This window comes from Brachyhypopomus gauderio, chromosome 12 (assembly GCF_052324685.1).
Source record: "Brachyhypopomus gauderio isolate BG-103 chromosome 12, BGAUD_0.2, whole genome shotgun sequence".
In the NCBI taxonomy this organism is placed as follows: Eukaryota; Metazoa; Chordata; class Actinopteri; order Gymnotiformes; family Hypopomidae; genus Brachyhypopomus; species Brachyhypopomus gauderio.
In genome coordinates, this window is record NC_135222.1 from 14979672 (window position 1) to 14997080 (window position 17409).

The 17409-nt window shown below is 41.6% G+C and overlaps 1 protein-coding gene across 1 annotated transcript; it reads right to left on the reverse strand.

Annotated features, from left to right (window-relative positions):
- Positions 1–832: 832 nt before the first annotated feature.
- On the reverse strand, positions 833–11871 carry ndfip2 (Nedd4 family interacting protein 2). Its single transcript, XM_077023226.1, has 8 exons — positions 11643–11871; positions 8354–8522; positions 7010–7140; positions 6430–6517; positions 4277–4401; positions 3884–3950; positions 2535–2640; positions 833–1915 (listed from the first exon to the last, which is right to left on the reverse strand). Exons 1-7 carry the CDS (start codon positions 11670–11672, stop codon positions 2537–2539), a joined length of 714 nt encoding a protein of 237 aa, XP_076879341.1. The 5' UTR covers positions 11673–11871; the 3' UTR covers positions 833–1915; positions 2535–2536.
- Between the last annotated feature and the right edge of the window lie 5538 nt (positions 11872–17409).

The following is a 17409-nucleotide window of genomic DNA, read 5'->3' on the forward strand; positions in this document are numbered from 1 at the left end:
CAGTTCTGAAGGCAAAAGGGGGTCTGTGGGACTGTGATAGGTTTGTGAAGTTCATGGTATCTCATAATTTCAAGTAACTCAAGAGTTTTGCATAAAGCAGTTATACATAAGAGATGTCACAGCCCGTTTGCCAATGAGTTGTGAGAAAAGTTGAACAAATGGACAAACATGAAATTAACAAATTATATAAAAAGGGTTAATTTAATATTTACTTTTCAGTATTTAATCTACTGAAATATAATTCAATGAAGTTGAAAATATAAATTACAGCATTGTGACACTGGGGTATCCAAGTGGAATTAACGATGTAGTTATCAAGGCATCTGGGTGTTAATCTGGATATTATTTGCATCATTTTCTGTGCATGAATGGGGTGATTGGTTTTTATTTAAAAATAGAGGATGAAATGAGATGGAGAGGGAGTGGTGACAGGCAGGGGGATAACAGATTACACACACATACTCACACTCACATTTACACACGTGTGCACTCAAACACACGCACTCACACACACTAACACACACATGCTCGTGCACGGTGTAGCTGTTCTTTTTACTTACTGAGTACATCAGGCAGCTTCTCATTACTAACAGTGACCCTAGCACTAAAGATCTACCAATTACCTTTAAAACGGTCTTCTCTGAGCAGCACAGGGCCACAATGTAGATGTTACACTCATCTTTTATACAAATTCAAATTAGGATTAAATAAATATCAATTTAAATAGATCTCATATTTAATTAATAAATGTAATTATTAAATAGCTAAACTTAAAAGCTGAAACACATCGCTAGCATTACCATACAAGAAATCAGAAAGCAAGTAGCAGAGATCACTAAGCACATTTCGAACTTTATTGGCATTTTGCAAGACGAGAATTAAACGCACAGCACACAATCTTCGAGGAGGAAACTACATTTACCCCAAACAATCATCTGCGAAGAAAAAACAGGCTTGTCGTTTTATGAATACTTAATAAGAATTGCTTTTTGTCCTCTCAGGCTTTATTGGTGTCATTATTATTACTATTATTATTATTATTATCATCATTATGATTATTTTAATCACAGCAGCCAACTGATTCATGCTCATACATTATGGAACGGGTGATATTGCTGAACAGGCTGCTATGTTATCGATTAGATACGTGGTCAGACGGTTCATGGCAACTCGTTCATCATGACCGACCACCAGATCATCACAGATATTTTAAAAAGTAAATAAACAAAACAATCAACAGATTGGAAACCATAGTAGTTCAGAATTGCACTTCCAGTCTTCCACATTTTAAAGCTACCTACTTACTAACCAGTAAGATTAAACTAGCGACTAGCAAACTTAAGAAGGAACCGAGAAAATTCTTAGCAAATGTGCAAAAACATTATGTTACATTGGCGCAAGTTTGACCATTCATTTTAAATAATCAAATCATTAGTCTAAGACTTAACACTGCAGTGCAATACAACATGCCAAGGTCCTGATTCCAGAGAGTGTGTCGACTGATCTGTGTGCACCGCTGCCTTAGTTCAAAACAGAATTGCATAAGACGTCTTGGCTGCATATTTCAGTTCATTTCCGTTTTCTGTTCTTTACATTTTTTTTATAGATCCATATAATAAATTATGTTATGCGCGTGCAGTTAATAGAACATACTTCAAAATAAAAGTCCCGTCACCCCCCCCCCCCCCCCCCCCCCCCCGACTAATCATATTAGAAATAAAATGACTGTGCAAATAAAAAAAAGATGCGAAGATGAAATGTTAACTTGAAGTGCCAAATGTCTGGACTGTTTGGCAAAGCTGACACACTGCTTCTATCTTCCTGGAACTCCGGCCACGCCAGAGAAATCCAGCTCACCTGCCAGCCGACAGACCGCTAGGAAACGTCATATGACAAATGTGTGGGGAAGCAAATCCTAGAAAGAGAAAAAGAGAATGAGCATCTGACAATTGACAGGATTGAGAGGGAGAACAAGTGTGAAAGAGAAAAGATGAAAAAAGAGTGAGAGGAAATTAGTGTGTGAATAAACATGAGTGAGGTGATATTAATTAGGTGATATTAATGAAATAGTGTGAAGATGGCAATATGAGACAAATGTGAAGGAAAAGGAGATATACATGAGTGTACAAATGAGTGTAAAGAAGGCGATATAAATGAGACAGTGTGAAAGAAGAGATATAAAGGAGACAGTGTGAAGGTGGCGATATAAAAATTAGAATGTATAAATATGAGTGTGAAGAAAGCGATATAAAATTGAGTGTATAAATGAGACAGTGTGAAGGCGATTCAGTAGAGTCTATATGTGCCCCTTTCTGAGTATCTGTATATACTCGCCCCCTAATAGGAAGCGTGTTCTCTGTGTATGTAGTGTGTGTGTGTGTACATTCACCCCAATTGAGGAAAAACCGTGTTCTGTGTTTAGTATGTAGTGTGTTTGTGTGTGTATGTGTGTACACTCATACCCAATACAGAAATAGGAAGCAGGTTATTTGTGTAGTGTGTAGTATGTAGTGTGTGTGTGTGTGTACACTCACCCCTAATATAGGAAGAAGAAGCGTGTTCTGTGTGTAGCTGCCATACTCTCAGACATGTTTCGCACCTTCAGGTAATTAACAAAGCCTCTGAAGAACAGCAGCAGACCTGTACACACAAACATACATACACATGTGTTTACATTAGCAAATATAACCATTATCCAGTGTTAGCATTAGCCAATATATCATTAACCAACATTAGCATTAGTCAGTGTGAACATTAACCAAAATTAGTCTTAGCCAATATGAGCAACAACCATAAGGAATTGTCAATGACAATTGTCATATACAGTAATATAGACTAATGTTAGCATTAGCCCATATTAGCAGAGGACCAACCAAGCAATAGCGCACATCCCGTATTATCCCATCTTATTTTAGCCCACATTAGTACATCCAAAGTTGTACAGGAACACCGTTCATTATGCAAAACATTTTCCGTGAATTGTGAACTTTGAATTGTTCACTTTACAAAGAATGAATGTGAATGTGAGTGCTCATATTTTATGGCAGTTTCACTGCACGCCGCATGGTGCTTCCGTAAACACAGCCTATGTCCATTGCTAGTGTAAAAGATGTAACTGCTGATGCAGGTTTGTTTGAGCATTTAAATACATTTTATGAACACACGTGTGGACACGTTTTTATGCAAATTGTGCCCACTCAGTCTGAGAAAACAAGTACGGACATCGGACACATCGGCATCAAATTTAAAACGACATTTAGTGTTGACATCACGGTCATCTTGTGGAATACATGCAACTTAATGAGTACAAGAAATTAAGAACTACGATGCACCAACCACAAAGTTCATTCACCCAAATGAAGCTCACAGCATTGTGCACAGGACCTGCTACCTTCATTTACCAACAAGATGTCAACAAGCTTGTACTGGATTACATTGTGGGCGATCTGCAGTGTTTTAAAAAATGAACTATGAACGTAAACAAGTTAATTTTCATTAATATGAACTGAACTTTGAACGAACTCATTTTTAGTCCGAACTGGCACATGACTGAGCACATCTGTCCAAGTAGGTGCAAGTGACTACAGTAATGTCTGCGACAGTCTCTCCGTGACAACAGTAATGTCTGGGACACAGTCTCTCTACAATACAGCTCTATTTCTTTGACGTTTTCGCAGCTGAAATCATTAATGCCTGTCTTGGCAGATGTCATTACACTACAGCTAGATCTCTACACGAGTCTATTATTAGCTCTCTACACCTTTGGCTACTGTTAGATTTCTATAAATTAGGCTATGAGCCCAACAACAGTGTTTTATTCGACCTACAGTCTGAATTAGGCAAGTCCCCTTTAACCAGAGTAAACAAGCCCCCATTCACTTACCAAGGACCAAGAATATCCACCAAAGCCAGTACTGCCCATTGAAGTATCCAGTGAAATACTCTGAAAACTGAAACACACACCCACAGTAAGCCAGTGCTCCTTAACAATAACTAACAGCTACTTCTGCATAGATATGCATTTTTTCTCATTCTCTCTCTCTCTCTCTCTCTCACACACACACACACACACACACACACACTAATATTCATATGCAGAAGTAATTTCTAATAATTTCAAATGAAGCACTCTAAAAACAGGAATTAGGTTTCTATTTCATTTATCTTCAGTTTTCTTCCTGTGTGTGTGTGTGTGTGTGTGTGTGTGTGTGTGTGTGTGTGTGTGTGTGTGTGTGTGTGTGTGCGCGCGCGCGAGCACACGTGTCCATGTCCTCACCCTCACAATGAGGATCCACTTGATGAGAGACAGACCAAAGCCACAGATGGCCCCATAGCGGCCTGCGATGGTGTTGGTCAGACAGAAGGACAGACAGAAGCCAATCCAGTTGAACAAGAAGGCCACTGCAGTGAAATGAGGTAAAACTCAGATCAGTCTCAAGCTAACCCAGATGCTCACTCGGATCAGACCCACATTAACCCAGACGCTCACTCAGATCAAACCCACACTATCCCAGTGAGTAAATAATAACTTGGCCATAACGCACAAACTGTTAGTGTTACTAATACTCAGTGTTGGGAACGTTACTTTAAAAAAGTAATTAGTTATAGTTACTCACTACTTGTTCAAAAAAGTAACTGAGTTAGTAACTGAATTACTCTATAATAAAAGTAACTCGTTACCAGGGAAAGTAACTATTTGCGTTACAGTTAAAAAAAGGTTATATGCCAATTAATTAAGTTTTTTTTAAAGCAGTTTTCACAGTCAGTTGAAATGAGTAGATCAGAAAATTGTTTAACTTTTGATATTTATTGCACATCCACAGACCAGTGCAGGATAAAATCGACTCTGACCTATCATTTGATAAATACATAGATAATACTACTAGGATAGCTTTTCTACATCTCCGCAACATTGCCAAGTTAAGAAATGCATTATCACAGGATGATGCAGAAAAATTGGTGCACGCCTTTGTTAGCTCCAGATTAGATTACTGTAACTCACTACTGTCAGGATGTTCAAATAGGAATTTAAATAAACTTCAAATAGTTCAAAATGCCGCAGCCAGGGTTCTGACCAGAACTAGAAAATTTCAGCATATCAGTCCAGTCCTATCAGCCCTGCATTGGCTCCCAGTTAAATTCCGTATTGACTTTAAAATCCTTTTAATAACTTATAAAGCATTGCATGGGCTTGCTCCTGAATACCTTCAGGAACTTATTTCCTATTATGAACCCCCACGTCCACTAAGATCACAGGGTGCTGGTCTTTTATTAGTTCCAAAAATTAACAAGGTAACAGCAGGGGGAAGAGCCTTTTCTTGTAAGGCCCCCCAGCTTTGGAATGATCTTCCAAAATGCATCCGGGACTCTGACACAGTAACAATCTTTAAGTCTAGGTTGAAAACCCACTTATTTAGTTTAGCGTTTGATAATTAATATCCCCCCTTAGATAAAGGTACAGATCCAGGGGTTCACAGGCAAAGGGTTTTACGGTAGACTGGGACGCAGGTGCTGTCATCCTGTCACTGCTCGAGGTCACTCAAGTTTGTTGACAGTGCAGTGGACGGATGCCATTGTCTCAGGATGCCCCCAAGCCTATGTTACCTTCTGGTTCTGCCTTTTTTTAGCTAGGCTGTAATAGTTTAACTTAATGCCGGAGTTGCTGCCACACTCCAGAAATGTTTATAATTTCACCTGTCCTGTATATGTCCCCATGCAGCGCTAATTTTCCCTGTTTCATTTCTCCACATGGCTGCCCGCCTGCTTGAGGAATAATGAGATGAGGAGACCAGCGATCCATCCTGGGCCAGCCACCTCCTGCCTAACCGGATGCCTACACCATGATGGACATTATTATATCTTTTTCCTTTTCTTTCTCTTCTTTCTGTATAAATTGTTGTTGTCATGGTGACCGGTGTCGGCCAGAGGAGGATGGGTTCCCCCCCTGAGTCTTGGTTCCTCTCAAGGTTTCTTCCTCATGCAAAAAAACTAGGGAGTTTTTCCTTGCCACTGTCGCCTTTGGCTTGCTCACTGGGGGCTAAGACTCGGCACTTGTAAGGCTGCTTTGTGACAACAACTGTTGTAAAAAGCGCTATATAAATAAAATTTGATTGATTGATTGATTGATTGATATCTGAATTCCTGATCAAGACCAGGTGAAATATTCACTCCACAGGTGCTCATACAGACTCACAGCTGCTCGCCCAGCAATCAATCGCATTTATGATAGACAAATATTTATATAGAAATGTCGCCACCTGGTGGATGAATTCTGAAATCCATCCCAGTTGCATATACCTTTACCAAGTGTTAATGAATTCTAATTATCAGCCACACAATATAATAACATTACAGATAAATCAACCCCTCCACCATATAGGCACTCATACACCCATGCATGAGTGCTCTCAAACACACAGTCAAACTCACTGAAGAAGGCCAGCATGAAGATGCCATCGTTTCCCACCCTCATCTGATCACCGTCACTGAAATCACTCCTCAGTGGAAAATCATCGTCCTGAACGTCCGCCAAGAGAGAGATAGAGAGAGATAGGGAGAAAGAGAGAGATACAAGCAACAATCAGATATAGAGATACAGTCATGGACATATACCAGACTGAGTCAGACAGAGTTCGAGATAAACAGAGTAAGAGAGAGAAAGACAGAGAAAAAGAGAGACAGAGAAAGATAGAGAGAGAGAGAGAGAGAGAGAGAGAGAGAGAGAGAGAGAGAGAGAGAGAGAGCGCTAACAGATCTGATAAGCTGACAGCATCAGTCTCTACCATCACAGCCTGTTTTGGCATTGTGTCTAATAAACATGTCACTCTGGATAAATCCAGCAGGTACAGTGCTGGAGATGCAAGATGCTGTGTACAAGGCAAACACACTTCAGTCCATGTTTATGTCAGGGTAGTTTTGCAAAAAAAAAAAAAGTGTAGTGTATACGTGTTTCTTACACGTGGCATGGTATCCACACATACGTGTACGTGAGGGTGTGTGTGTGTCTTACACGTGGCATGGTGTCCACTGCAGAGGCTGCCATCTCTGCAGCTTTGGCTTTCTCCACTTCATCGTAGGTGGGCAGTGACGTGGCCACACTGTAGGGGGGAGGCACAGGGAAGTCCTCGGGGAAGGTGTGCTCTGCATGTACACACACACACATCTCTCTGAGACCTTCTTTCATCTGAAGTAGGCCAGCATATTTCCCAAGGCACCTTATTTTTCTGATGTAAGGACACATGGCATCTAACAGGACCTCAGGGCCCAGTCCCTAGCCCTTGTTTTCAAGTGTCATCTGGACCTTTACAGCCAAGAAGGGTTGTGGTTGAAATCTTCCCCTGCAAAATGGGGCAACCCTTCAAGAACCTGACATGTCATCAATAGTCAGCGATGGCAACGTTATGGAAAGATTCACAAAGTGTTGTTACCAGAAGTGTCTGATCAGCTGTGGAGATCCTTCTTCCGTGCTCCCTTTGTGCTCATCAACTGTTGTCATTCACAATTTCAAGTGTCAATCGGTCACCATATAAAGATCACTGCTTTGTTGCTGGGTCGGCAGCCCTGCCTATCTGCAGTGATGGGCTGTCAGGAGCAGCATAGTTCAGGGACCTCTCTGCTTCATTTCAGTTACATTTTAGGCATTAAAATCTTTCAAACTGGGGCAGTGCATCATAAAAAAAATGCAAAATACAGGACTGTCCTACACAGATCTGCAATAACAATGCAATGTTAGCAAGCTGATGCATCTCCTTTTTCAAGGGAGTCTTGAATAAAACTGAATATCTTACCAAAAGAAACACAGAGCTACAGAGAACACATAGAGCCCATGCAGTAGCTGGGGATAAAATGCTCTAAGCAGCAAAGTCCTGTTCTGCAGACCTGTTCTCCACAGGCTTCTCTGTCTTCACTGCCGTATCTCATGAACTTATTTGTTAACTGGCTGGTGAACTGACTGCAGATAGGAAACATTTCTCTACAGAGGCACTGCTTTACAGAAGCCCTGCAGGTCACAGAGGGTGGGAGATGATGCCAGAGGTCAAGAGATAGAGCCACAAGCCTCCCCTGGGTGCCTCTTTGTTTATGATGATGCTCTCTGCCTCTTCTCGCCACTTTTTTAACTGATTTCTTTCTACAGCTTGTGAAGCCAACAGTCAGACAGAGAATGTTTTCACCACGTTTCATTTTCCTACATTTAGAAAGAAAGAGTTTAGTCATAACACCTTTCAGTGGAAGGAGGGCTGTGTGCCACCTTTCAGAACCAAATCAACCATCGCCTTAAGCAAAAACTATACTGGAGTAAACTGCGTCAGTACCAAGACCTGAAAAGACAACGGTTATGTTGCAAACTGCATACCTTGGGCAGTAGCTCCTAAAGGAACACTGGTATAGGGAGGGGGCGGAGCCTCAGCATCCGTTGATGCGGAGACAGGGTTGCTAGCAGCAACCACAGAGGCGGCAGCCTGGGTGGAGGTGGACGGCTCTTCGGCAGAGGCTGCGTCATACGGGTCGTCCTCATTGTGCAACTACAAAGAACAACCAAAGATGTGAACCATCAGCATTGGCCAATCAGACGAAAGCCAACCAATCTACTGCTCACGCCATGACAACACTCAAGCACCTGACAGCGGTACTCTGGCGTCAAGATAGCAACATCACGGAATAGAACCTGACTTCATGGCGATGACGCAAGCAGCAACAACGGCAGCGTTTGCTGCCACGGTGACTAGCCACAATGGCTGGTTTATTTAGGACTGTACCTTACAGTGACTGCATCCATATTCAAAAATGTCCTCCTTATAAGGTTTAATTTACAAATTTTCATTCCTTTTTTTTTTAAAGTATGTAAAAATATTATTTTTATCGTGTCAGCTAATTGAACCTAGTCATGCCTAATGAAGGCCATTACTGAATAACTGAAGGTCATTACTGAATAACTTCAAGGTTCTGAGGCCTTGAAGTAGGTTTTATGGCTTATAGTCAGAATTCACCACAAATGGTGAGTTTTCCACACACATTCCAGTACAGGTAAGTAAGATAAAAATAAAATAAAAAGGATCCAGTGCAAAACCCCCCTAACTGCCACTGACTGACCACACACACAAATGGGAGGAAGACTCAACTCAACAGCTGTTCATAAAATACATCAGCATCAACAGCATCACTGTTCGTAAAACACTTGAGCATCACTGTTCCTAAAACGCCATCAACATCACTGTTCCGGAAACACCATGCTACCAGCCCTGCTGGAACTGGACAGCTTTACAAATAAAAATGTTTTTATCTTAGAAAATTGTGTGTGTTAACCATCAACAGCAACATTGGATCTGAGTCTGAGGCAGAAAAAGGCCCAGCAAAAACAGAAATCATAATGTAGGTTGTCACTGAAATAAAGGCAACTTCTCAGACAAAGCTGTTCTGATGTGCTGAGGTTTGGCTGGGTACCACAGAGCAACCTCCAAAGTCCACCAGCCCCTCCCAAACACAGAGGTTCACGCTGTATAAGAGGGCATCACAGAGGGGCTAACAGCAGTTTACCATCTTTATCATGACAATATGCAGTTGTTGTGTAGTGAAGGCCAAATTTATTTTATTCTGCTCACATACCGTCAAGCGAATGGTAAAGTGATATGGCTGTTAAACAGCACGTCACTGCTACATGAATGAATATGGTTTAGGCTACTTGCCATGGTAACATTGCTATGTTAACACTTCCTCCCAGTAAAGGGAAATTTTGAAGCTTACACTCGCATCTGGTTTTGTAAGCGAGCTCAGACGGACACGTGTGCTTGGCTTGTTCTCGTGAATGTTTTCTGAGTGCTCCACGATGCTTGTAGGATGCCACAAGGATGTGGATTTGGGATATCTCAACAGCTGATATACTGTGGAAAAGCAGCAATCCACATTTCTAGGGAATAGGCCCTACCATGCCAGTTTTAACTGTGTTAATAAGATTCTTGCATTTATTTATTTTAATTGTTCTTGGAAAAGTTCCTGTTGACTAAAAACCTGCAAAGTTTGTTGTGTAAATATTCCCTTTTATCCCCATTATGAATACAGAAAGGGTAAACAGTACAAAACTGTGATGAACCAGCACACACCCATACACACCTCACTGCTACCACACACACACGCCTCTCACACGAACAGCTTCAGGCCACCAAAACTTAGGCTGCTTAGGAAAAACAACAGAGACTTTCCTAAACAAGCAGCCATGCACGGTGTGGAGCAATGTTGATCTCAGAACAAAACGGCATTCACACACAGACCCCCATTAAAAATAGCCAAGGAATTATTTCGCAACACCCTGCACACATGAGGTCTAACTGGGGCACTGATGTAGTACAGATGTGATTCAGGGCAGTGCTCAGGGTTGAAGAGTCCCTATATGCAGTTCATTGGTATTTATAATAATGAGACCGAACCAGGCCATATAAAAGATGGGGTGGAGTCATGAAATGCCAAGGAATGCAAAACCACAGTAACGTAAAATAGAAAGCTCCTCCATGACACAAGCAGAGAGCCCTACTTTGCAGTTGTTGCATAGCAACAGCCTACCATGAAGAAGACATCCAGAGATGTAATTGACTGTTTCTTCACATCCACAAACACAAAAACATACAGCAAGAACCATGTCAAATTAGCTCTAACCCTGAAACACTGACTCTACAAGTCTGAAGATTCAAAATAAAGATCAAAAGAAAATGTTACATGTCATCAAATATGTAGTATATACAGCCCTGTGTGCCTGTTGTACTATATCTCATGTTCAGCTGGCCTGATTAGGCTGTGTCTGTGGTCACTTCAGCTGCAGTATGCTACAGTACAGAAAGGCTATATCTATATACTGGCTATGTAAATAAATAAATCCTACCAAAACACACACTATATATATATATCACACACACTCCCAATATGTTTTTTCACCACATACATTTTCCATATATTCATATTCCTTTGACTGATAATAGTTGCAGCTGTTATTTACAATAATTTTCAAGAGCATGATCGCATTTATTTTCTGCTCCAAACTTTATCACCTCCTATGTGGTTCTCGAGCTGACACTTTGGCTCAGTTGATTATTGTTAATAATTAAGTTAGTAATTATTATGAACTTCGCCTTGTCACATTTAATGACAAATCTTTGTAAGAAAGAAATAGCCTAGCTTGGGTTGCCCTTCCTTCCTACCCTACCTGGTCGGTGTTATTAGTTGCCCACATTCATTTCCACTCGTCTTACGTCAACATCTCTATGCTAATGCTAATGCTACCGACATACTTCAATATGGCGAAACGCAAACGAACGGTTTAACTAACTAGCCACTTGGCTAACTAGCTTGCCACCTAACTGATTAGGCACGAGCGCCGAAACGCCGCCGTCATCAAGACGTTATCGGACCCGTTACGGTTATTTTAGCCTTTTTAATCCTCTCCGCTTCTCACCCATCGGCTTTAAGGCCGCACGCGCTAACGCGGAAGTAACGTCCGGCTGCCTAGAAACGCCGCCACGGATCAGCGCGCGTGTTGGACGTGTGTTTTTAACACACGCGCTTCTTCACAACATGGTTGCGTGTCGGCTTCTGAAGTTGGACACACATCTGTCGCTCCACCACGGCTTAGTAAACCTAATAACTTGATAACGTACCACTCGGTAGCGACTCCCCGCCTGGTCCATCGCAGCGGTTACAGTCGGTGTGATAAAACAAAAAACGCAGCACACGTTTAGTCGTCGATATTCAGAGAGTTCAAATCATGTGTCTGTTGTGAATGGAGAGCAGGTACTTTCCCCATTTATATGAAGCCAGAGTGTAGATAAATGTTTTCCTCGCTACACGGGCCAGGACGAGTGGGCTGTTATTTCTGTGACGTACCCGCTACGCACCACCAGGAGGGGCAAAAGAAAAACAGTGCAGAAAAAAAATCTCAAAAACCAAACAATTCAGTCGTGACGATTATGATGATATTAATGCATGAATAATAATAAACGATCAAATGCACTCACCCCTTAATTAGAAACAACGGTGTTGTAGTTACACCCCCTACCATGCAACCCTGAATCCACTAACCCCGGCCCCCATTCAATGGACAGATTCTGACCACACCACTGCTATGGTATAATACTTCTCAAAACCCTCTCAACCCACTTGCGATACTGACAAATACAAAAACTTCAGCGCCGCCGTGTCTGATGCGGTTGATCAACTATCAATCTATATAACGGGCGACTCGCAATGACAGTGGGCTGCCACCAGAGGGAGACATTTGACTGTTTTTGTGACTGGGTGATTGCTCGCCTGTGAGCCTATCCCAATTGGTTGGGTAAGCATCCTTCCTCCATTTATGTGTCCACCAAGCACTCTCCACATCTTCTATGTAACTCGTGCTCTGACCTGGATTTTAATTTATTTTGCCTCCCACCTCACCAGGGACCTCATGTACAAAGACTTGTATCAAACCGTGTGTACGCCGGAATCCACGCACATTTCTTTTGTACATCCCAATCAACGTGGAATTGAGCGCAAATGGTGACACGCCCCCTTATAAATATGCAAATCCATTTAAATTTGCCCTGCACCGGAGAAGTTTCCTCTCTGATCTATCACAAACCATGTCTAAACAGGGAAAGAAAAGGAACTTCACCGAATGTGAAAGTGGAAACGCTCCTGAATAAGGTAGAGGCGCGGAAAAAGTGTTTGGCACGTTGTGGCATTATGGCAAAGCGCAAAAGGTCTGAGTGGGACAGTGTGTGTGAAGCTTTAAATGTTGTGGGGTCAGAACAACGAACACTGGGAGAATAATACAATTCACCTAAAAAATATCAGTGATACGCTCACTAGCATCAGCGACTCAATAAAAGAATTGGTTAAAATTTGAATGCTGTCTCTTACCTTTTTATATTTTAGCTATGATTTGTTGACTTGCTTGTATGGCACATAGATTAGGCTGCGCAGGACCCCACATGCCCTCACAATACGACACACCTTCTCTGGCCGATACAAGAGCATTCCCCCGGTCCTGTCCAGCCAGCGTCACCGGCTTTTCAGCTGCCCAATCGCCCTCCACGACTGACCAGGTGTGAGAATGGAGAGAATTGTAACTCCTCTCCCGGTCAGTCTGTGGATTACAAAGGGTCGTCAGCCACATCTTGATGGCGTAGCCGCTGTTTCCCAAGTAATGTAACAATTACCCATGTTTTAAATTAATTATTCTAAGCTGGAAATGTCAAATGCTTTTATTTAAATGCTTAAAATGTGTTGCTTACCAAGAAGCCACCCGTCCGATTATATTAGGGAAACCGGCTATCGCTGCAAATTGCGCTTTAATGTTTGCCTGGTCAACCGCATCATATGGGAACTTTATATAACTAGCTGACATGCAGATGATCCCATCCAAAACAGCTAGCATGGCCCGGCTCAAAGATGACTGGGATATCCCCAGTTCTCTTTGAAACGAGCCAGGCGCCAGGAAGCTAAGCGTTGTCAGCACCTGTAAAGGAACTGGCAATGCGCGGCGACTCGTCGTTTCTCTCTTCAAAACTGGACCCAACTCAGCACAAGAGGACAGCTCTTGGAAATCTGAAATGGCTTATAAGCCACTCATCATCATCGGCCAAAAAATCATAATGGTCATGGAAAATGCACTCTCGGTGAATTCAGCCATTAGCAATATCTTCCAGTAATGCCAAAGCTGCCATCTCCCAAGAACTCCAGTGCAACATTTAATGCATGTTTATATAATCTAGACTAAGTGGAAACACGTTGAATGATTATTTCAGTAAGGTAATGACATTGTCTGATTAATTTACTATTTAATTGTCTGATTAATTTACTTTATTTTACCTAATAAGGGCTTACTACAATGTGTGCATGAAGGATATCTTAATAGTTGTAATTTCAATGCATCACCTCTAAGTGTTGCTAATTCACGAAAATACATTAGAAACATGCGTACGCCTGAGGTGAAAGTGTCGTGGGTGTACACACTTTCTCACGTTCAAATCACATTTACATCTGACCGTTTGCGTGAAACATAGCGTACGCAATGTTTTTGTGCATACGCACCGTTCGTACATGAGGCCCCTGGGGTGTACTCTGTCTGGGTTCTTCACTCCTGATCACCCTGAGACCCCTGCTGGCCCATTACACAACATCCATAACTATGTGAGACAAGGTCAAAGGTATTTAACAAAAATCAAATCCAGACCTGGGTTGTCCTAATTAGTAGAGGTAGTCAACTTACCTGCTGGGCCACCAGATTTTTTTTTTTTTGCTAAAAAATTTGCTAAATTTCCTTCGGGATCAATAAAGTATCTACCTACCTACCTACCTACCTACCTACCTACCTATCTACCTGACTCCTAGTTTCAGAGAGAAAACTACAACATAATGCAACACTACAATATAATACAATAGTTAATAAGAAAATCTAAAAAATACTAAAAATAAAATATGAATATATTAACTATTAGATTCCTAATAGTTCAATATGATGTTGGTGCAGCTTGAAGAACTCTTCTGGGAAGGCTGTCCACAAGGTTTAGAGTGTTTAAGGGAATGTTTGACCATTCTTCCAAAACACATTTGTGAGATCACATACTGATGTTGGATGAGAAGGCCTGACTCTCAGTCTCCGCTCTAAGTAATCTCAAAGGTGATTTTAACACAGTAGCCCCCCATAACTTGGTAGAGAAGCTCAGCAACCTTTGATTAACCACCACAATCTTCTCATGGATCCTGACTTTCTCACTAACACACACCAACGCACATTGTTCACTCTCACACACAACACAGGAGTCTGGTCCTAAGGACCAATGAAACAAAGGAGAATGACACTTCCCCCCTCAGCATGAATGTTGAGGACATAGAGAGGGTCAGCGACACCACATTTTTGGGATTCCACATCACAGTGGATCTGCTGTGGGCTGTTAACACCTCATCACCTTTGGTGATGAAAGCTTGATAATATAGATGCTTTTCTTCTTCAATAATAATAATAAGCTTAACTAAGTCAAACTTCTATCTCAGCTCTTAGAGAATGTCAGCAGGAGCACGACAGAGAGCATTCTGTAGTACTGTGTCATGGTGTGGTACACTATTTCCACTGCAATAACACAGAGACACCTGGAGATCTGGCCCAGATAGTTAAAATAGTTGTGGGAGCCAAGCTCCCAAATCTGGGCACAATTTATGCTTGCTGCATACATAGCAGGGCTAGCATCATTATCAAAGACTCAGATCACCCAGGTCACAGACTGTTTGCCTCCATTCCATCATGTAAAGATACGGGACCATCAGGTCACACACTAACAGACTGAGGATCAGCTTCTACCCTAGCCTCTATTAAAGTTGTAGCCTCTATTAGAACTGTAGCCTCTCCTGTCTTCTCCACACCATATACAAATATCCAAAGCTCCTAAAGACTGAATACAGCAAACAAATCAGACTGTGTCACCCCCAATGCTAATGAATTAACACTTTTCATCCAGGACTATAATACAAGTATTCTGTAGAATAGTATAGAATAGTATAATATCTATTGCCCACTGCTGACTGTGAAATACCTGTTCACATCTCATTGTTTGCACTTACCGTGTGCACTGCATACTTATGTTACACTTAATTGTTTCACTATCCAAGTTCACTGTTTATGTAGGGGCATGGTGCTGTGGTAGGGAACTGGTCTTGTGACCGGAGGGTCGTGGGTTTGATTCCCAGGCCTAAGGCCATGACTGAGGTGCCCTTGAGCAAGGCTCCTAACCCCAAATGCTCCCCGGGCGCCGGGATAGGGCTGCCCACTGCTCTGGGCATGTGTGCACCACAGTCCCCTAGTAATCACTAGTGTGTGTGTGTGCTTGTGTGTGTGCACTAATTGCACAGATGGGTAAATGTGGAGGACAAATTTTGATTGTGGTGACATCACAATTGACAAATATGGCACTTTTCACATGTATGTTTTTAATTAACTTTTATCATTTTATTATTGTTTTATTTCTGCTTACTTCTCTGGGAGCTAAGTTTAATTTTACAACATCATCAAAAAGTCTTATTGTCATGTTATAGCCCCGGATGCCTCCCCTTGAGCGTGGGTAGGAGTAGTCTATGTCTGGTTATGTTCATATGTCTATTTCCTTGGGTGTGGTTCAATGTGAGTGTGTTCATCCATCTCACCTGTGGCTCGTCTAGTCATCACGTCATCATCTTATTTAGTTAACCTCTATAATGTTCGTTTACACAGTGTCCTGTTTAGTCTTGCGTATATTAACCCTGGGTTTGGTCTTTTGCTGTTCATTGTTTGTACTAAAGCCCTTTTGTCAAGTCTGTGAGTTGTTCCTATTTGAGTGATTAGGTTTGTTCTTTTTATTATCATGTTTAACTCTTTGTCGGATTTGACCCAAGCCTGTCTTTATGACCCTTTTTATGGAATGCCCTTTAATAAATCTTGCTCCTCTCAGTGTGTCCGCCTTATCCCTCCTTGACGCCTAGTGTTTTACCCATGGAATGTGATCATGTCAGTTCCTGTCACACCTGCATGATTACCAAAGTTTGCTCAATGGCATGAGACATTTCAATGCAATGTAATCAAACAAGTCTTGAAGTCAAGAATCAGCAGGTTGCCACCATAGAGTAAGGCCCTTAACCCTCCACTGCTCAAATTGCACTTGGTCACAATTATAGTTAGATAAGAATTTCTGCTAGATGCCATAAACATCTAAAAAAGTTAAAAAATACCTGAGCCTTACCTGACTAATATATGGTATTATCAGTACAACAACTTGACCCCCCCCCACCCCCAAATTTCTGAATTTTCAGATGATACATGACCATCAAAAGCACACACATCTATAAAAAAGATAAAACCTTCCACTTAAACAGGATCTGTTTCTTGGATTTTGAGCAGTCTTTAGTTGGTGGGTCAGGGTCAAAATGGACACTTTTGGACTTTTGGGGAGTGACCAATGACATCCACCATACCACCATTTTCCAGCCAATCGTTTTCCAGCCAATCATGTTTTACAGTCACCCATGAAATGTGATCATGTCTGTTCCTGTCACACCTGCATGATTACCAAAGTTTGCTCAATGGCATGATACATGTCAATGCAATGTAATCAAACAAGTCTTGTTACAGTAGCAGGAAACAAGAATCAGCAGGTTGCCACCATAGAGTAAGGCCCTTAATCCTCCACTGCTCAAACTGCACTTGGTCACAATTATAGTTATATAAAAATTTCAGCTAGATACCATAAACATAAAAATACCTGAGCTTTAACTGACTAATATATGGTATTAACATACCATTACCCCCCTCCCCACCCTCCCACAATTTCAGAATTTTCAGATACATGACCATCAAAAGCACAAGCATCTATAAAAAGATAAAAGATTCCACTTAAACAGGATCTGTTTCCTGGC

Coding starts and splice junctions, on each gene's coding strand:
- ndfip2 (XM_077023226.1), bottom strand. CDS start 11,672: ATGGACCAGGCGGGGAGTCGCTACCGAGTG. Junction 3,951..4,276: donor AGTGGATCCTCATTGTGAGG/GTGAGGACATGG, acceptor TGTGTGTTTCAG/TTTTCAGAGTATTTCACTGG. Junction 2,641..3,883: donor GTGGATATTCTTGGTCCTTG/GTAAGTGAATGG, acceptor TTGTGTGTACAG/GTCTGCTGCTGTTCTTCAGA.